The 22,249-nt window shown below is 39.1% G+C and overlaps 1 protein-coding gene across 1 annotated transcript; it reads left to right on the top strand.

The window, feature by feature from the left end:
* On the top strand, positions 36 to 20,300 carry CNOT7 (CCR4-NOT transcription complex subunit 7). Its single transcript, XM_021396150.1, has 7 exons — positions 36 to 189; positions 952 to 1,154; positions 1,448 to 1,641; positions 4,259 to 4,420; positions 11,666 to 11,810; positions 16,216 to 16,326; positions 18,597 to 20,300. Exons 2-7 carry the CDS (start codon positions 1,038 to 1,040, stop codon positions 18,723 to 18,725), a joined length of 858 nt encoding a protein of 285 aa, XP_021251825.1. The 5' UTR covers positions 36 to 189; positions 952 to 1,037; the 3' UTR covers positions 18,726 to 20,300.

Raw genomic sequence — 22,249 nt, forward strand, 5'->3', positions numbered from 1 at the left:
CCGAGAGCGGCGGCGCGGCGGGGTGAGGTGAGGGGGGAAAGGTCGCGAGGCGGCGCGCGGCGATGATGTAATGGCTTTGTGCGGCGGGCGCTGCGCTCTCTGCGTGTTGCGCGCCCACTCGCGGCTCCGGGGCGGCGGGGGCCGCGGGGGCCTCGCAGGACCTGGCCCGGCCCCCCCGCGGCCCAGAGCGTGAGTGAGGGGCGGGCGGGCGGGGAGCGACGGGGGGCCGGGCCCTGCGGCTCTCCGTGGGAGCCGCGCCCCGCTAGGCCTCGGCCCGCGGAAGCGATGGGGCTGCGGCCGTGAGGAGGCCTCGGGGAAGTCCGCGCGGCCTTCTGGGGGTGCGCCGGCCCCGAGGGGGCGGGGGGGCGGCCTGTTGGACGGGCGCGGAGGGCATCGCGGCGTTCTGCTGCGGGGAGAGGGCCTGGAAAGGTGCATGGGAGGCCTCGTCTCTGTGGGGATGCGTCTGGGAGAGCGGCACGGCCGCGTCTTTGCGCGTTCCGCGGTGCCTGGCGCCGCGCTCGGGAGGAGGGGGCTCGTTCCCCTGGGATCGAAAAGCGTGCTCGGTGCGGTGCCCCGACCGGCCGCCCGCTGGCACTCGGCGGGTCCGCGAGCACGGCGTGACGCTGGGAGGCGCTTTGCCGCTTTGCTTCGTGCCACACGTAGCTGAGGAACCCGAAGGAGCGCGTTCCTCTGACCCACTTGTGGGGCCGGGTGTCCTTTTGATCCGTTGCACTAGAAAGGCTTGCTAACGGACCTGGCTTTTTGCACGAAGCGCGGTTACCAGCGGAACCTGAGGGTTTTGTTTTGGAGTAACAAACTCCTGTGACTGAAACCCATGGGGTTCTGGTGGCTCTGCTGTGCTGTGGTGAAGCGCTGAAGGGTGAAGCTTAGACTTGCTGTTTAATCATTTTTTCCTGATAACTGACAAATAATACATACTTTATCTCTTAGGTAAAAAACAAAAGTAAGGTTCTCTTTATGAAACTGATCCTCAGTCAAGTGTAACTTTTGATGTATGGTCTCTAAAGCCCCCCACTATGCCAGCAGCTACCGTAGACCATAGCCAAAGAATCTGTGAGGTCTGGGCTTGTAACTTGGATGAAGAGATGAAGAAAATTCGTCAAGTTATACGGAAGTATAACTATGTAGCTATGGTAAGTAAACGTTTGATGTTTATCTAAGAAGTTCCTGTAAAAAGCATGGTGATCTTCTCTGATGTTAGTCAACTTGATGCTTGTAAAGTCATTTATCCACTTTTATTGGAAAAAAAAAAGTGGATTCTTAATGCATAAACATTAAGGCCCCCATCTGTTACCATTTTTAAAGCTGTTTGCACACAGTATTCTTCAGCTATGGAATTTTTTGACGTTTGAAATGTTCTATTAAAAACAAGAAGTGTGAAGTTTTATTGCTGTCTTCTACTAAAGTTTTGCTTCTCTCCTTACAGGATACAGAATTTCCAGGAGTAGTTGCAAGGCCTATTGGAGAATTCAGAAGCAATGCAGACTATCAATACCAATTATTACGCTGTAATGTAGATTTGCTAAAAATAATTCAACTAGGACTGACGTTTATGAATGAGCAAGGGGAATACCCTCCAGGAACTTCAACTTGGCAATTTAATTTTAAATTTAATTTAACGTGAGTGTTAAATCCCTATGCTGTTGGATGTACATTTCTGATTTAGTGAAAATTTCGGCTGTAAAAGTTAGAACAGCTATTTTTAATCTACTGACTGGAATCCTTTATGTGAGGGGAACTTCTGTCAGCCAAACACATGCACTTTATTCCCTTATTTCAGTTTAGTCTGTCTTGCAGAGATCTCTGTTCTGGATTCTACTAGTTAATATGTTGTTCAAAACTGCAGGCTGTTTTTTTTACTGTTTGTCAGAGCAGTATTTTGGCCTTCATTTCAGAACATATTTTATATTAGTGATAAACCTTTAAGTATGAATGTGACTTACGCAGTGGGATGAGATACTTAAATAAGGTCCTAATTACATCTAGCAGTACTTGACAAGGTTACTAGAGCAGCTAGAACACCATCTTGACTTTTTCCATAAGTGGACATAATTGATCTGACTGGTTCTCATATGCCCTGATAAAAGTATCAGAGCAAACACTTCTCAAATTTAAATTTGTCGAAGGCTTGGGGATTTTTGGCAATGTTTCGGGCTGATCATTGAAACGCTCGATATACGTGAGATAGAATTGCAGGCTACAAAGGAAGCCCAGAGAAGAGAACAAACCGTTTTCTTTTCCTTTTCAGATAAAAAGACTTATTTTCAAAGTAATTACAATTCTTATGAAGAAAATCTGCTGCTGTCCCTCTTAATATTTCTTGTTTTCTAAACAAGTAGTGCTGTGGTTTTTCACAAATAAGTTTGGTCTGAGGAATGACATGCTCATTTTAGTTTTGTTTGAAGCACCTCTTGAAAGAAAAGGAAGTGCAAATTTGATATTTTGGTATCTCTTAGCTTGGCTGTATGAGCGCTGCGTGGAAGTTATCTGTTGGAAGAACACGCTAAAGATTCTGAGTACAGTAGAAAGAGGAGGAGGAATGAGTTAATAACTTCCAAGCTGTCTTCTGGGAAGAAGAGCCTGGGTTATGTTTTATCCTTTTTCTAAGTTTCTAAGGTCTACCAATATCAAGCAGCTGAAAACAAAAGTAGTTTTCCATTCGTTTCAGATGCTGCATAGATAAGAAAGTTTAGTAAAGTAGGATCTAGGTTGTCATTCAACTGACTTGTTGCTAGTTCATTTTTTGGGGGGGGATTTTATACAAAATGAAATAAGTGCTGCATAAAACATGAAAATTTTGAACAGGGATGCCAAAATGATATTTTTTGTGTGTGTTCCTAAATTTCCTTTTGGGAAGTGGCACTGTTCCAAGTGTTCTGCTTCTAAAGCAAAGTGGCTGTTGACTTTTCCTAGAAGAAAGTATTTTCTTGTGTTATTCCAACCATTTCTTGTCACTGTATATTTTTAAATAACATAAGTATTTCTATAGACTAACTATCCACCTGATTAGTGCAGAGCAACAAACCAGAAATAAACTTTTATTTATTTATGTTGAGCATGATAGGCATGCTTGTTTTGGATGGGCTCTTTAATGTGTTATGGAAATGGACAGGTGTTGGGAAGCTGATGCCTTAAAGCTGGAGAACTAATGAGCAGCTGTGTGGGAGAGAAGGAAAAAAGATGCAACATATCCTGAGAATGTATTTCTCTCTTGATGAGTTATGACTTGATGTTAGGTACAAAGAATATAAGTCTGCAACTGAACCTAATAGTCAAGTTTAATCTGCTGGATCGTCATACCTGTTTATTTCTTGAGGTTTTGGGTTTTTTTTTCCATTAAAATGGGAAACTATATGGTGAAGAGGCTTTGTGGAACAGTATGTTGTAGACAGTAATATGAACAGCATCTAAGTAAAGCCAGCTTAGCATTTTTTTCCATTAACTGTTTTATATATTTCTGTGATTATAAAGATTATACTTCAGAATATACTTTTAAAATGTTATCCATTTCATTACAAAATACCCAAGAGTTCACAAAAATGCTGGTGGTAGATGGAACAAATGCAGAGATAGAAGGGATCAAGTAAGTCGTGTTGGATTTCTTTTCCCCCTCTCTGTCAAACTATAGGTTCAAAATCTGTCTGTTGAAGTTGATAATTTGGAACAAAAATGATAGGTTGTCTGAATTTCAGGGGTTGACTTAACAGGGCAAGTACTAAATTTCTAATCGTAATGAGGAGTTTTGATGAGCATGTGTCTGAATATTCTTGCAAGCTTGAGCTACAGATAGCAAGAAGTGAATGAAAAATAACAGAACAAATACAGCACTGGGATCTGGATATTGATATTAGTTCTGTAATGTAGCAGATGTCAGTGCTCCAACTATTTTATTACTGAACGAGATCCCTTACCTTAAGCTGGAAGGTAACTGCATTCATACATCTACTTTCCTTTGTAGAGTTTGCAGAAAGGGAGTTCTATGTAATGAGAAGAGAAACAGGAAGTAGATTTTTGTGAAGGAGATGAGAATGGAATGTGCTAGCAATAATGAACTGTTAATGAAAATTAACAAAAGGTATTAAAAGTGGTCATTTTTATGAGAAACATGGAACAAATTCTAGTTGTTGCTCCTGTATCGCTAGTAAAGTCTGTGTAATGAATAGGAAAATAAAATGTTACTGGGTTTGTAATCAGTGAGGTCTGTAGATTGTAAAAATGTTCTTTTCTCTGTTTTTAGAGAAGATATGTATGCACAGGACTCTATTGAACTGTTAACAACATCTGGTATCCAGTTTAAAAAGCATGAGGAAGAAGGAATTGAGACGCAATACTTCGCAGAACTGCTTATGACATCAGGAGTTGTACTATGTGAAGGAGTCAAGTGGCTTTCATTTCACAGGTAAATTTTGCATGTTAAGTAATCAAGTTGTCTGTTTTGATAATAGGGTTTCATGTCTCCTGTTTTAAGCAGTGTACCTCTGCTTATTGCGTATATTTTGATCAGTAAGACTTAGAAAACTATTTCTGCTGTGATACGTATGGTATTGTTGTGTATTAGAAAAGTAGAGTTTACAGGATGGTAGTGGCATAGATGATGGCATTTTAACAGCGTAACTGTAAGCAAGCAATGCATGGAACTCCTAAGCCAGCAGGTGGCATTGTATCTTTAATATCGCACGTGTACATAATAATAATAGCAGTGATTAAAAACAAACTATTTGTAAGCAATTCTTGAGCAAATATGGTTTGTTTCATAGGAAATACCATAGAATTATTAGTAAAAAGTTTTATAAAGCAGAGTTGTATTTATTGTAAATCTGTTAATATGGGCAGACAAAAATTCTTCAGCTTAGGAGAGCCCTGGTAGAAGTCTTAATTCTAGCTGCAGCAGTGAATATACTTTACCATTCATTCCATCGCAGGAACATGTTTTCCAAGTAGAAATAGAAATGAGTGCCAAAACTCACTGAACCTGTCAAGATATGAGGACAGACTGAGAGAGCTAGGGCTCTTCAGCCTGAAGAAGAGAAGGCTCTGAGAGGACATTATAGCAGCCTTCAGTACCTGAAGGGGGCCTACAGGAAAACTGGAGAGGACCTTTTCATAAGGGCATGTATCAACAGGATAAGGGGAAACTATTTTAAACTGGAAGAGAGTAGATATAGACTAGATATTAGGAAGAAATTCTTTACTGTGCGGGTGGTGAGACCCTGGAACAAGTTGCCCAGCGAGGTTATGGATGTCCCCTCCGTGGAAGCATTCAAGGCCAGGCTGGATGGGGCTTTGAGCAACCTGGTCAAGAGGGAGGTGTCCCTGCCTACGGCAGTGGGGTTGGAACTAGATGATCTTAAAGGTCCTCCCAACTCAAATTGTTCTTTGATTCTACAGTCTTCTTCTGTTAATAAGATTTAAACCTTTATAACTTGGGCATTAGTAATTGCATGGTCAGCTACACGCTAGAGATAGCTTGCACTTTTTATAGGCAACAGTGAGTTTAGAGGCTTATTGCTATGCAGTGAGTGTAAGCTGATGTCTTAAATGCTGTCTGCTAAGTAAGTCAACAAAAGTAGAATAAGTTTTTTAGCTGAAAACTAGTGGTTTCTTTGCAGTCATATTCATGTTTATCATGTGTGCTACATTGGTGGGTGGTAATATGTTTGATGTCAAAGCTGGAGGGGAAACAACACACCAAATTCTCAATATCCTTAACTATTACGTATTAGAGGGGAGCTTGGAGGAGAGAAAGGTGCATGGAATATTTAATCAGAAGTATTTAAGTCATTAAGCAACTGAAAACTAAGTCTGGCTTTGGCAAGGAATGTAAGAAAATTGTACATAACAAGGAAAGTAATTGTACACTTTCCCTGGTGGAAAGAAAAAAGAACAACAAAAGTACACAGACGCTCCATCTGAATACAAACTTAAATGAAGATGCTTTCTCTTCTTAGGGGCTTAGAAAGGCATGTTGGTATGCATCTTGACACCTAGCAAAGCCATGGTGCTCTGCATGCAACTTAATGGCCTTTCACTAAGATTCACTAAAGTTGAAAAGATTTCTTTAAATAATGGGTTTAAAAAAAAGGCATTTTTCATAGGGCTGTTAAAAACTCAAATCTGGTTGTCTAAAATTACTGAACAATATTGCTTAATTGAAACATTTTTGCAATTAGATTGGCTTTCAAAAAATAATCTGTAAGTATTCTTGTTGCCTAATCTGCTTACAATGTCTTCCACTCACATCTGTCTCTGCTTGTATTACATCTCCTAAATAATCTTACTTTTGCTGTCTTGAAACTACAGCAGCAGCTTGGGGAAGATAACGGAATAAGAATGCCACTGACTGTTTCAGAATAACCACAGATGATAAATGGGCATTGAATTAAGTTTCTTTCAGCATCTTAACCCCATTATTATGTGCAAATTTGTAATTTACGTTTGACAACAGCAAATTAGCGTGGATAGTTCAGGAGAAGAGCTGAGGTACATGTTAGGCCTGCAAGCTGTGTATCAACAGGCATTGCCATGTAGAAGCAACTACAGCTACAAAGTGTTTTTCTAGTGTTAACTTTAAGGATGCAGTGTAACCTGTACTTGCAAAAGAATGCATAAGCCACTTCTACGCTAGATATTCTTTCTAAAATGTGGCTTATTTGGTTCTATGTGATTGATGACTAACGCTGTGCTGATGGAAGTATAGTGTAAGTTGTAATAATGGAGTATTTAGCAGTTTGTGTCAGGTTTTTGGGATAGTTTTAACGAACATTCATTTGCATCTGTGCTAAAAAAGTGTTTCTCTTGTGGACTTCACTGAAAATGTCTATAGAAATCTTCTTAAGGCATCCTCTTAATTCCCTTTGCCAAACACTGCATGTCCACAACTCTGCTGAAAGTCAGTGTTTAAAGGCTTTTGCGCTTGACAGAGCACGATGATGTTAAGCACAATACCTTGGAGTAATGGGAGAAATTCTGAGGATGCTAAGGTTTCGCTCAACTATGAAATGATCATGGGTCACAAAATGTGCTGCAAAGAATAGTAAGCAGTTGTTTATAAATATATCTTTGTGACTGTGTTCTATTTGTGTAAACTTTAGACAGCATGACAGCTCAGCTGAAACTTTGTTTCACGTAGGCTCTCTGTACAGTAATTCTTAGAATAGTGAAAAGTTTGTACTTGGTAGTTGCTGACTATGCTATTGCTTCTGGTTCCTCAAAATGCTTTAATTATTGCTAATGCCCCCAAATTTGTGAGTCTCTTAGCACACTGACAGAGGAGGAAATACTCCTTTCTCAGTGTGAGAGGTTGTTTTGGTTTTGTTTCATTTTCCATTCTTCAATTTCCTGGAAGTCTTATGTAATTTTTTTTCTAAGGTAATAACTTCTGAAATAGTCTTTCTGCATGTTTTCTATCTGCATTTGATGCAGCTGCTTTGGCATCCTGACCTACTGGCAAATCTGTGTAGATCTGCCTTTCTGCTAGGTGTGAGTGAAGAAAGTTTTTCACTGTCACCAATTTTCAAATACTGCAGCTTCATAGGAGGCTACATTAAATGTTTAGTGTATTAAAATGTCTTTGAGTTGATGAGATAAAAAGGGGAGGCCCTGAATTTGTAATTCTTGTCACAGTCGAGAGAGTTGTGGATATTGAGCAGTCTAGCTAGTTGTGAAATGACAGCTCACATTCTGTTTTTGGGTGTTTGGTTTGCTGATATGGTGAAGCCTATGTGCAGTCTTCTTGATAGACCTTGGGAGGTACTGCATATATGCCCCTTAGGCCTAAATGTTTTTTGGGAAGCTGGGAAGCTCCTAGCCATTGCATTTCATTAATAATTTATGTCTAACTGCATTTAGTAAAACTTAAAACCTGTTGGCTCACTTCTCTGTGAATATATAGCTAGTTTTACAGTGAAGTAAAGCTTTTTCAGCCCTGTCAGGTATTATTTATTTCAGAGCCTGTTGGTGCTTGGGTAAAGTTCTTCGTTAATTGTCTATCTGATTTCTTTTTTTCTGGGTAATGAGTGAAAGAAATACAATCACATTTGATCATCTTTTGATAGCCTTATTGCCTGCAGCTGTCCATGTTGATTGAAAAACAGTTGTAAGAGTGCTTATGGTGCTGTATAGCTCCAGGGGTTGTGGCTAGCTGCACTTACTAACTTTAAGTGATTGTATTAGAAATAGTGAAAGCTTTTTAAGAAAGGAAGCTTCCTGCTCCAGGGTATAAACCAACCACTAATTGCCTGTTAGAGTGTTAGAAGAAAATTTCACTAATGAGCAGGTAATTACATAATTGCTCACTGTGAGCCTTCTTACCCTTCTGTTAGCAGTCAGCAGTGGCCACTTGAAAATGTTTGAACTAAATATATCTTAGCCTTGAGTTGGAATGACAGTTCTTACCTCTTTGTAAGTTTGGATGACTGAAGCAGATCAAGCCCCAGAGTATACTAACAAGATTATGAATGCCTTGATACTGCATCATGATTAGTAATGTGCTCATAACAACGACAATCAGAAAACCACGCAACAGGAGTAAGTGTAAGCAGCTGGAACTTTTAGGAATGCAAGAGAACTTGGTTGAGCTGACTAAAACTAGGCTGTGCTTAGGATCCGTGAACAGATATCTAATGAATGCTGCCATGTAATGGAAGGGTAATTCAGTCAAATAAATTCACTGCTCTCATATCATGCTCCATTTTCTGTGTGAGGATTCGGAAATGAATGTATCTGCTACAGTCTCCAGCAGAAAAAAAATTTTGCGACATAATTGTGAAGTTGTTATAGCCTGCTCTTTCTCAGTACAAATACTAAATGAATCCTTTGACCGTTCTTATAGAATTTCCTTCTCATAGAAGTTGGAAATGTTTTCTAGTGGTCCAGTAATATAATTTGTTTGAAACAGGGTGAGCACATGTATTGCTTTATTCACTTGAAAATTTTTGATACAGCTGTTATGTTTGAGTCTGAAGGAAGACAGATGTCAGGAATTCAGTGAGTTTATAAATAAGCTGTAGTCTGTAGAGGATTAAGAGTCCACTTAATCCTGAGCAGTTTTGTTTGTTTTCTTTCACTGATGGGGCTTTTTTTCCCCCTTGTTCTATAAAGGGCTGCCCTTCTGTCATAGGTGATCTAATAAAATAAAGCGTCCAAGCTATCGTTTTGCTAAGTATACAACAGGTTTTTACATCCTAAGACTCTGCTGAAAACCTTTATCTTTGGCTCCTTTGCTCCCTGGCCAGTGGCTGCTGCTGGAGCTTGGACTGCTGCCAGCACAGCTTCAAAGCAGTGGTTGCAGCACAGGATTCATTCAGTTTGAAATTCCTATTTAGCATACTGGAAACCCCCTTGGGAGAGCTGCAGTAGTCTATACTGTCTGCATATCTTGTATTAATGGACTTCTAGGAAACAATACATTCACTCCTTGTGTGTTCAAGACTTTCTGCCCTCTGCCTAGAAATTTGTAAGATCAAGGTGATGTAGAGATCTTAGTCGTGTACAAAAGGTACAAAAAGCAAACCTCTTTATGAGTACATAAGCAAAAGCCTTAAGCCTTCCTCAGCAATCACCAATCTAAGTGGATGCTAAGTATCTGCAGGATCCATAGTACAGTGCTTTTAGCTGATTTGTATATAGAATCATTAAGGTTGGAAAAGGCCTCTAAGATCATCAAGTCCAGATGTCCACCTACCACCAGTATCCAAGCTGAACCTCCCGTTGTGCAGCTTGAAGCCATTCCCTCTCATCCTATCGCTAGTCACCTGGGAGAAGAGGCTGATCCCCCTCTCGCTGTGACCTCCTTTCAGGTAGTTGTAGAGGGTAACTGTATTATGATTAATTGTATTGTCTAGTATTGCTCACCTCACAGCTAATGCTGAAAGACTCCGGTCAAGAATTTGGACCGTGTTGTAAAATTCTTGTTTTAGGGTATGATGCTCATGCAGCCAAGAATGAAGGTGATGATGGAAACTGAGAATTCATGTCTGGGTGGCCACCCATTCACTTGAATTAGACTGTGAATGTGCTGCTAATGCTCCTTAGACAGCATAAGCTGACACAGCCTTCAGTACAGCAGCCCTGCTGGTACAGTCATTTTTAAAATTGCATACTAGCTGCTATGGTTTAACCCAGCAGGCAGCTCAGCACACACAGTCTTTCACTCACTTCCCCCCCTCAATGGGATGAGGGACAGAGTTGGAAAAAAACAACAGAACAACAACAACAACAAAACAGAACTTGTGGGTTGAGATAAAAACTGTTGTCTAAGACAGAAAAGGAAGAGAGAAGTAACAGTAATCATAGTTACACACGCACAAAACAAGTGATGCGTGATGCAATTGCTCACTGCCTGCTGATAGATGCCCAGCCAGTCCCCAGGCAGCAGCTGCCCCTGACCAACTCCCCTCAATTTAATGGTTTTCACATGATGTCATATGGTATGGGGAATCCCTTTGGCTAGTTTTGGTCACCTGTCTGTGGTTCTGTCCTCTCCCAGCTCCTTGTGTCCCCTCAGTCCCCCTTGCTGGCAGGACCGTATGAGAAGCTGAGAAACTGAAATGTTCTTGACGCTGTACAGCACTGCTCAGCAGCAGCTAAAACATCGGTGCGTTAGCAACATGGCTTTTCTCCTAAAATGGCAACATAGCATCATAACAGACACTATGAAGAAAATCAGCTCTGTCCCACCTGAACCCAGGATACCAAGAAAATCTAGGAACCTATTTAATTCAGTGCTAAACTATTAACATGGAAGTTAATTGCATCAGTCTCCTGTCTGATTCAGTGCATAATGTGTGTGAGCAATCCTGCAAGTACAAAGGATTAGGAAGGATCCGATTTATCATCAGATCGTGAATAATCTGGTTTATTACCTCCGCCTTCCTAAGAAAAAGGATAAGTAGTTATTAGTCCTGCTTATTGTGTACTTTAAACCCTCTGCTTCATCTCATAACCCTTTGTAAAAGTAGAGTATTCCATGCTTTCTGTTTTTACTACCACACCCCTTTCCTATGTCCTCTTTCTTCAGTCAAGGACTGTGGAGGGAAGGAAGTCTTCCCAAGCTCTTCTCCACCATACACACCCTGTAAGATCTCAGTTTCTTCTACCTAGCCATGTATGTACGCACAAATTTTTCCAACCTGTTCTGTCCTTGCCTTCCAAATGAGTCACAGTCTACAAGCTACTGAAAGTTGTTAGCTGTCTAACTTTGTGCTGATTTAATTGGGAAAGTTAAATGGCAGCCTGCTCTTCCTCGCTGCCGAGGACTAAATTTACCTCCAGGTATAAAATGTTGACTCGTGAAAGCTTGTCCTTGCTTTGGATTTCAAAGAACTGTAGAAACCTTTTCCTCTCTTTCACTTCAGTGAACCAGCTAGGAGTCTTTCTGTTTAAGTTCTTGTTATTAGGTCTTGTAATCGGATCTGCAGGCAGATTGCATGTTTTGCTTCTTCATGTGGCCTCTTCAGACTAAATTAAAATGTTTTCTCTGGAAGCTGCAGTGGGGCCATTTACACTAATTCTTTGTTGTAAGAGTCAGTATGAGCTGTGTTGAACTAGGCAAAGTATCTTCCTGTTAATGTCTAGTAGTCTTGATGTTGGAAGTGAAAAGAGTGCTTCTAAGTTATTTGACTGCATTGTTTTTGTTGATTTGCAGTGGATATGACTTTGGCTATCTAATAAAAATCCTGACCAACTCTAATTTACCTGAAGAAGAGCTGGACTTCTTTGAGATACTGCGATTGTTTTTCCCTGTCATCTATGATGTCAAGTATCTCATGAAGAGTTGTAAAAATCTGAAGGTAAGTAATCTGCTAATGATTCAGTCCAAACATTTTTTTGGGAGGGGAGAGAATACTTTCTGCTAAAAGCTTGTCTTCTGTATTCTGATTTTCTGCTTTTGCTCTGATAATATCCATTAAACAGGACTGTTCTCGAACTTGGTGTGTTTAATGTTAAAGGCCATTGACAGAGGCAGGCAGAAGCACGTGTCAACTTTTTTAACTACTTACCAGTTAAAAAACATTGTGTTGATACTGTGTTTATAGCTATGCCCAGTCTTTGTTGCCAGATGATAAACCCACATTTGGGATTAATCCTTCACTTCTTGAGTGATAAGAATTGTTGGGTTTCACATACTCTTATTTCCTCATTGTGCAGTCCACTAAAGGGCTGCGGTCGTCTTCACAAAGGTAATTGCAACCATGATGCTGTGGAAGTCTCTTGGGAAGAGGAATGGAGTGAAGAATGTTTCAGATGGCCCTGTAAGGAAAGATAAAGAACAGCGTATGTTCAGGAGCAACACGTGACTTCTAGGAAAAAAAAAAGCAGTTTTAGAAACTAATCTCTCATATCAGGCCAGCTGGGCTGCTAATTGGCATGACGTTTGGAGACTTAATTGAACTGGAAAATGAATGGAAACAAAGTATGTTGAAGGGGAAGACAGCAAAGTGAAAGATGCTACAGGGATTGTTAACGGCTGTACTTGCTAAAGAACTTTAAGATTCTGGACTGCTACAGGAATGAAGTGCACCACTCATCTGAGGCAATAAATGACTTTGTTGCTTTTATGGCAAGTAACTTGATCTTTTAGGCTTTCTTAAAAAGAATGTGAATAAAAAAGAGAGCACTGACTGTAGTACAACTAAATCGTAAGGCTTTTCACTTTGTCACGCTGAACTAGCGATCTGCATGGAGTTTATAGTCCTTTGTTTCCTTGAGATATTTAGTGTGTCACTTAAATAGTAGCTTACAAAGATGTGTAATTCCGTTTGTTAACCAAATTGATGATGAAAATGGAGATCTCCCTTCTAGTTATTAGGAAAAGTATACTTACCTGTCTTCATCCAGTTATTGGTATAATCAGTTGGGCAAATGGCTGGATATTAGAGAACATTCTAGATGTGTTTTTTTCTCCACAGAAACTAGAAGGGGAAAAAAAAAAATACTATCAAACTTCAGGATTCTCAAAGGGTTAGGGGCAGCAAACCCAGCAACAACAACAAAAAAAGCCTTCTTACTTCCAAGTGAAGGGAAATGTCTCTTATCTTTGTGGTGGTGATACACTTACCAAGAACAGTATGTATAATCTACTTTAGTGACCTGGGAAAGGTGACAAAGTGACATTCCATATCTCTGTTCCAGAGGTGGTATTCCAGGTGATTTTGGAGAGGAGAGAATTGTATTTTTTGTCATTTAATTAAGATGCTTGTGCATAATGTGCATTGTTTAGAGATTCAAATGTATTTTGGAAGATAAGAAAAACCTTCATGGATCTTCTTTCAGCAAACCTTAAGAACAAGGGTGACTTTTCCGGAGTTTAATGTGTAGGTCAGCTTTCCTGCAGTAAATCTTGATCCTTTCTTCCAACCTGCAGACTGGTAATAACAGGAGGGGATGTGGGCTATCCTACCACTCTAAACACCAGCAAATGAAATTATTGTGGACTTGTACTGTACTGAGAGCAGCTGTCTGAAAAAAAAGTTGCTAAATGTTCCATGTTGTGACTCTAAAATTGCATGCACTTTCTCCTAACATGTCACGTTCGATCTCTATTAAATGGCAGAGAATTGAACTGCTGTGCAGTCGTCCTTTATTGACTTGTGTAAGTTATTTTCATACAAAAAACACTGACTTACTGTAAGCTTCCCACCTACCTCTGCCCTCACACAACCAGAAGTGAATTTTTAGCATTGATAAGACAAATGTGTTTGAGGATGTAGAAGCTGTTTGCTGCTCTTGTAATGAATTTGCAGTATGCTAATCTAACAAAAATGGACATTAGTGTACTTCAGCAGCATGCAGAGTGCGACTTAACTTGAGGTATTCATGTAGCATAAATTACTGCTTGGCCTCTAAAAATCTTTTCATGTAGACAGTTTCATGCAGTTTTACAGTAATGGCAACACTGAAGTAGATTTATAGGCCTTGCTTTCATTTTCTTCTGAATCCCTTTCTATTGTCATTCTTCCCCACAAGTTAAATATTCTTATCATGGAAGACTTTCCTGAAAAAAAATTTCAGTAGCCTAATAATCTTTGGAGGCAATTGTAATGATATATTTACAAATATATCTATTAGTAATTATATATATATTAGAAGGATTATTTTCAAAGCATTCTTTGCATTGCTGCTGTTTCTATATGTTTTGCTACATTCTAGAACTTGCAGCCACAGTGTAAATATTACTGATTTGTGATTATTGAGTGTTTTTTCTTAAAAGCTATTTGAAGCTGGTGTAGATAGCCTAACAGCTAGCAGAATAAAATGATGAGGCACTGTTAAGTTTCAGCTTCGTAAAGTTGAGAGTTTAGAAACAGCAAATAGTACCTTGAAAAGGCAACTGCTGTTGCTTGTACAAATAGCTAATTATTGGGAGTTAGATTGTAGAGAAGATGCTTTTATTTGAGATCTGACTGGTTTTCTGCTCATCAACCCTGAACTTTGTTATGGGTATAACTTAAACAACTGAGTTAGCATGTATGTAGTGTTTGAATGTTGTCTCCAAGCTAATGAAGAAAACAAGCTTCAGTGCTTGACTGTACCATGTATAGAGTAAGTCTCAAATTTATGCCAACTATACTCAACTGTTCAAGCTAGAATAAAGCTAGACATGCCAGTACCAGTGGTTCATGTTGGTTTGCTTGGTGTTACTTAGGAATGTTATTACTGAAGCTTTTGTTGTTAAAATAAAACGTGTTGCCTTAAGATTCATAGAAGTTTTCATAATGTTAGGTCTGACCTCCTGGTCAGATTTCTATTACTGTATCAATTCTAACTTTGACTATTACACTTTTACCTCTTATTGCTTCCCTTCTAATGCTTGAAACAGGCTAAAGGTGAGAAGACACAGGTGACCTCAGATACTAGGCAGTCTTGATTTAAAATCATTTCCTCTATGTGATGTTTTCACCTTGCAAAGGCTTATAGTTGCACTAAAGGTTTGTCCTTGTTTTTTGATCTCTCTAGATGATAAAGCACATGCCATGTGCTTTAGTCTGTTTCTAGTGGATTTATCACTTAATGATTTTTTTAAAAGTACGAAATTATATTCCCCCAGTTCACAAAGTTTACACAGTTGAAGTATAATGCAGATCACTTGAAGGACAGACATATATGTGTAAAACCAAACTAAATTTCTGACTGTTTGCTTCTGCAAATGGTTGTTACCGTTTTTGAGGCACTAAAACAAAAAGTTACTTTAGTTGCTAAACAACTCTGGATATTTTTAACATAATCTAAGCTTAAAGGAAAATAAAATAAGCTTCAAAACTGTGGAAGCTTTATCTTATAGGAGCAAGTAGGTTTGTAGCGATTTCTGTACCTTCAAAATATGTTCTTTTAAACCATGTGTCAGCGTTCAGACAATGGGTTTTAAATGGTTCCTTTTTGCTTGTGGGATGCTTATACTCTTTTTTTGTTGTAAGAGGTAGGTTTCATTCTGTGTGGTGTGATTATTAAATATGCATCTCTAAGAGGAAGTTGACTATGTCTTTGTCTTTCATCATCTTAAAAAACAACTTGCAAAACAGAAGTCCATCATTTGTGTGTGTTTTTTTCCTACCTTCTAATGGCAGTTAATGAAACAAATTTTAAAGACAAGTAGAATGCCTTGAGGAGATGGATTGTGTACTCTTCTTGGGTTTTTTTTTTCCTTAATTTCCTATAGCTTTCTAAATATTTAAGGATACTCCTAGTTTTTGTAAAGGGAAGTGAAAAACCCTCAGCTGAACTGTTGAAAGGTAAGTGAAGGAGAAAAAAAGTCTGTTTCAGAGGAAGCCTAGATACTTTAAGCACCCATTTGTGAGAACTTGAATTCTTGTGTTTGTGTAGAAAGGCATTTTTACCTTTTAAACTTTCATTCAAATAGAAGGGTTACAGGAACACCTTGATTTGCTGCCAGTCCTTTCAACCTCTTGAAGGGATTGTTAAGTAGCAACATCTCTTCACTGGGGAGGATGGAATGTGAAGCAAAAGTAGTTTTGTTGGTTACAGACACAGCTTGATTTAAGCTCTTCTGAGATGGAATTGAATACAACTGGTGATACTGAAAGCTTGATCTTCCAGCATAGAGCCTGTTTAAGCTTCTGTGCAAGTGTTTAAAATATACTGAAGTTGTGATTCTGGTATAACAAGTTTTTCCCAAATACTGACGTTTGGTTTTCTGTTTTCATGTTTTCAGCAGTTAACAAATGTTTTCATTTTCAGGGTGGATTGCAAGAAGTGGCTGAGCAGTTAGAGCTGGAAAGGATAGGACCACAGCATCAGGCAGGATCTGATTCTTTACTCACAGGAATGGCCTTTTTCAAAATGAGAGAAGTAGGTGCACGTGTCTTGGTTTTGTCTCCATAGTAGTAACTTGCTGTAATAGATGGAATTGCTGATTCTCATAAGTCTGATGTATTTCAAGGTGATCTATAAGGGTCTTCAGAGGTCACTGCTTTCTTAACATATTTAAGACTGTATTTTCCCCAGAGTGAGTGTGAACCAGCCCTACTGTTTCCCTACTTGCTACTGTGAGCGTTGGTTCTTGTTTTTATTGTATGCCTGGCTTTTTTTTTTTTCTTTTTTCATCTGCGAAGTGGCTGCTGAAGCGAGACTCTTTTCTGGGTGACTGTATTCAGGCTGCTTTTTGCAGAGCTTCTGCTGAGCTATAATACCCACTGGTGTGCACTGCTGCTTGTGACAGGCCTAGCAGTGGGGAATGAGCAGGTCTGCCAGTACTAGCCGCTTCCAGCTAAAACTTGCAGGGTGCACATGTATTAAATACTGACGTGTAGGCTGCTGTGGAGAACAATGCAATCATTCATCCTCAGTTCACCTTCAGTAAAGCACAAACTAACTCAGATTCTAAAACATTACACATCAGTCAATTACAATTTTGCAGAAAGGGAAATCAAGACTTGGAAACTTTGCGTATCCTTGCTATTTGTCTGCATACAATAGGAGAATGTTAGGATATTTTTGCAAGAGCAGAACAAACAAATTCTGAACGGGCTTCTTGAAAGCAGTTACACTGGACGAGTGCTAGGGCATCTGAATGTGACATTTTGCTAGGGATTTGGTGTCATTTACTAACGGCAGTAGCAAGCTTCATCTTTTTATAAGGTTTAGTACTGCATGCTGAGGCTTCTACTTGCTGTAATCTGGCCTTTTCTACAAAGGAAAAGACTGACCATGAGTTTCAAACAACTGCTAGTGAGACAGCAGGTGAAAAATAAGTGCTGTGATCTAATCTGGCCTGCTCATCACTGTTCTCCTCTCCTGAAACTGTTGACATTGTTGAGCTGGTCATGAGCTACAGATGCAGCAGTGGATTTTGTTTCTGATATGATCCACCTGTGATCCCCACAGGTGCTGTTAACTGCAGTCTGCATGCTATTGTTAATCTTTTACTCTTGAATTTGAAACAAAATCCAAAGCAAATAAAGGAAAAGAAAGTATTTGATCATACCTAAGATACTGACTTGCAAAACCCATGATTGCCATATAACAAATTGCATATTATTAAAGAAACAAGTTATCTGCCTGAATTTGTCTAAGCTCTTACTCAGAGAAAAGAAATCTAGTTTTTAGTGTAAATCATTTGTTTAAATAAGTCAACAAAGATTATGATTATTTTTTCAGGATTTCTTTTTAAATGCAACATTTCAAAGTAAGAACACGCTAGTCAACAGCAATAAATAGTGTGCACTTCTAAAGCTTTTTCAGTTGAGTTCATTGTTTAGTAATATATGTTGGAGTGAAAAACTTTGTTTCACAATGTCTTTAAAGGTACCGAATGGTGTTGATAAGTGTTAATAATTGCTTCTGGAACTTCAGCTTCCTGGTTCTTTGAGTCCCAGCCAAAAAGTTAGGATCTTTTTCTCCCCATCAGAAATACATAAATATTGATGTTGCAACAGCAAGCTGTGGTTTGGGGGTTTTCCTCCCAGTTCATAATTCCTACAGTGCAGAACCTGAAAGGTTCTATTGATAATTAGACTTGTAAAGTCTTACATAAATGCCGTCTTAGTAAAAAATAGTTTTCTTTAATTTTGCTGTTCTTCTTTAAATGAAGCCCCCCTCTTAGAGGAGGTGGCTGAGAAATGCAGGAAGATGCATTTCCTAAACTCCGTAGTTACTGTGCTGAAACACATAATGTAAATCCATTTCAAGACAAGGTATGATGGAACCCTCCACAATGATAAGCAGGTAGACTGTGGGCACTTGCAATTAATACCAAACATATCTGTCATAAGAAACCACAGAGAAATCTGTTGGAGAAATATTTCTGTTGCACTTTCAGAAAAGCAAGTGATAACTGAGCTAATACCAAATTACCAAAACATGTGATTGTTTTGTCAGGTGAGGTGCACAGGATGACTGATGGTATTCCTCGAGTGATTTACTTGAAAGAATTGCACTGTATAGCACATTTTGATCATGTGTTGAGATTAAGTGGATTGATATGCTAATTATGTCATTTGACTCTTGCGATGTGATATTCAATGTTAAAACCAAAGTAAATTTCTTAGGCCTTTCTGTCATTCTGTTTAAACTGTGTCTTTTTGGTGGCATTAATTTGTGTCTTTCTTTTAACACTTTAGATGTTCTTTGAAGATCACATTGACGATGCCAAATATTGTGGCCACTTGTATGGCCTTGGTTCGGGGTCATCTTATGTACAAAATGGCACGGGAAATGCTTATGAAGAAGAAGCCAACAAGCAGTCATGACATGAAATGAAAGGCCATCTTTTTGAGCTCCACATGCTTGTACATACGTTTTATCTCTGGTTGAACCCCTTGGACAATAAGGCTTTTTTTCCCCCTTTCTCAGCACACTTTCTTTTCTGCCTTTCTATGTACTAAACCTGACTGTTCCTATCACAGATTTTGATCTTAATATTGATATGTAGAATTTTATGGGTTACTTTTGGAGTCATAACTAGCCCATTTGTAAAGAAGCACGTATAGGATCAGTGTGGCAGAGAGAAGGGGAAAGCTAAATCATAATGAATAGTATGGTAAACTTACCTATATTGGTCTTTGGTCTTAGGTTTTTTGTCTCTTTCCCCTCCGTTCTCCAAATTAACTCATGCTGATTGTAACTAACTTCCCCGTTCATGTCTGTTCCTTCCAGTATGCAGGCGTTTTAGCTATTCAAGATTGTGGACCATCAAATTTGCACTTTAGAGAGCGACTCTGACTCAATCCTCGGTTTCATTTGAAGTTTTTTTTCTTTTGCTCTTAGCTAGGAAACAATAATCTTCCAAGTTCAGCAGCTTCACACTGTATTTTTGGTATCTTCTGGTATTTCAACCCATACAATATAACATTTGCTGCATAACCTGCATTTGTTCAAGCAAAACAAACTACTGAAACCATAGTAACTGCTGTTGTTTTACTAGTGTTCTGCCATCAAACACGTCCTGCACATGCCAACTGCTGGTTGGCCTGCTGCTTTAGATCAGCTCTGTGACGAGGGAAAGAAGCTTGAGAAAACAGCTTTACACCCTTCAGGAAAAGAACAGCTATGACTTTACCATCTTGCCATTAAGATGAGATTCGAAGGCTATTGGAATAGTAGGAATTTTGTAATGGCACACTTCCCTTGATTAACTTTTATTCTAGTAATGTGTACTCCAAATATTTTTTTATGAAGTCATATTTATTCTGTACTTGATTTGACAATTTTTGAAAGTCAGTTTAGTTCAAGATAAAACCCAAAGATCTGAAAAAAAAAAAAAAAACTATTTAACTGAATTACTGAATTAGGACAATAAAATCGTGCTTTTTTGTAGTTGCTACAAAGACAGATGTTACAGATGTTTGTTGTAAAACAACAAAATATAAATAACTTAGAACAAATAAAGTTACCTGAGGAGTGTAATGCTAGTTTATTTTTGAGTATATCTTAGCAATATATTTTAGATATATTGTTTTGAAGGACCCTAAAATATGTTCTTATCTCCGCTTACCATGCGTACAGAGCAGTTGTGCAGGAAGCGTTTTTCGTATTGAATAGCTAAATCCAAGCCTGAAATGATGGAAAGTGCGACATCGTGTGCCTGGGTGTGCGTGTTCCACACGGAAATCAATCACAGAAAAACTCCAAATGTTCACCAGTTCTTCTGTTTACCTTGTACTGCAAAGACAAATAACAAACAGCACCAAACACCTTTTTTCATTGAGTTACGACAATGTAACTGGGTGGTCCTTTTTAAACAACAAATAATTTGCATAACAGAGGGTATTTGTTTTTAAAGCTTTTGTAAATAAAGGCCTAAAAAATGTTTTCTTACATAACAAGAGACTGGTGGTTTTGTTGAAGTTTGTTTGGTTTTTTTCTTCCTGGAATGCATGTATTACAGACAGTAATACTGTAATGCTGTTTTGTTTGGACATGATGGTTCTCTTGCCCTGTTTGTGAAATGATGCAGTTCCCTACTTGCTGATTGATGCCTCTTGCAGAGCAGAGTTCAGTTTGCACTGATTCCCAGTGACCTGCATTGCTAGAGTGGAACTACAGCTTACTCCTGAAGTGACCAAACCCCAATGATGATTTCTGTTGGTATCATTATGCATTAGGTGAGAGAGAGTTATTTTTATCTTTGGTTGTCTTTGGCTTTAACAAGATGATAGGTGCTATGTGACAGAAGGGCACGATGCATTCCTACTGTGGCATCAAACTCTGCCTTTTAATATTTACGTTTAACTGAAAATTTTGTGTATGCACAGAATGAAGAACCCCCAAAATCAATACATTTTCAGTGTTAATAGCTGATACAGGTAAATATGATTAACTTTTGAAGGGAATTACTTTACTAAGAACTTTGGGGTTTTGTTTTGAAATAACTTTTTAGGTGTGAATGAAGGGATGTTTTTAGAGGCTTTTGAAGGTGTGTGGTAAAAGCTCTAGATCAGAGTGGGATATCCTTTTCAAGTGACTGTTGTGCATCCTGTGTGCTACTCTGTGCCTTGCTTTGCTTCCAGTCATGGACTTGTCAGACCTGGGATTCATTTTGCTGGAAGAACCTAAACCCAAGGATAAGCAGCAGATGTGCACCTGGTGTTCCAGCTGTGAAGGACTGTGAGCCTGCAAGATCAGGCTGAGGTTTTCATAAGCCCTAGCCTAAAATTCTCATGGGGCATTTGACTTCAAGCAAATATGTTCTTTAGGTTTTTTCCTGGGGTGGGGAAAAAAAAAAAAAAGACCTTAAAAGCCACTGATCAATATTAAACTAAGATTATGCTTTATTCTGTGTGAGAACTCTTGGTCTGATCAAATGTGATCTGCTGTGATGAGAGTTGGTTACAGCTGGGAGGCCTCTATGCAGCGCTCAGTTTCTGTGCCAAAATTAGATTTAATTTCCATTAAGGAGTGACTTGCATGGTGGGTTGTCAAGATTATGAAGAAAAGGTCATCTCTTCTTGTGTGTAGGTCTGTTACTTGTAAACTGTGGAGCCTGAAATACCAATCTGTTTCCAAAGTGGACAGAATTAATTGCTTTTGTGAAAATAAATGTAAAGGCAGAGTTCCAGCTGTCTAGACATGTACCTTTTCGTTTAGAGACAGGAATTCTCTTTGCAGGCTTCTCCTCTTCGCAATCCATTTAAAATCTATTGTTGGAGGTTTGTCAGAAGAAATGCAGTATCAAAAGCTGTTGTCTGATTTGATTTTTTTTTTCCCCTCAGTTGTATTTTTGGCTCGTGGAGTCAGATGTTTCAAGAACATTATGTTCTGTCACTTTTTTTTTTAAGCATTTAATCCCTTTCCTCATTGAAACTAGGCAAGAGGAATCTTTGAGATGGGAGAAAACAGGTCTGAAATGGATTTGGAGTATTTGGGGCATTTTCTGTTATGAATTTGAGGATGACCTGTAACTTTTTACATCCAAGAATTTTCCTGAATCCTATGTCTGGTTACTTCGAACTCAAGAATGATTTGTTCCCTTGTGCAGGAAGTCAAGTAAAAGTTCCAGGAAGCATGCACTGGTAAATATGGAGCTTCTGACTGAACTGAGATGTAGAAAGAAAGAATACAGATTGTGGAAGCAGGGACAGCTTCTGCATCACTCCTGAGTCATCTAACTGTGCAGTAGTTGGGCTAAGAAAGCCAAAGTCTATCTGGAATTTAATCTGATAAGGAACAAACAAGCCTGAATGTTTTCATTGTAGTGGTAAGGGTAGTTTCCTGAGGAGGAGAAGAGAACAAATGTCAGCCCTGCCTTCAAAGGAGGACCCAAGGTACTGCAGAC

Source organism: Numida meleagris, chromosome 4 (genome assembly GCF_002078875.1).
Source record: "Numida meleagris isolate 19003 breed g44 Domestic line chromosome 4, NumMel1.0, whole genome shotgun sequence".
In the NCBI taxonomy this organism is placed as follows: domain Eukaryota; kingdom Metazoa; phylum Chordata; class Aves; order Galliformes; family Numididae; genus Numida; species Numida meleagris.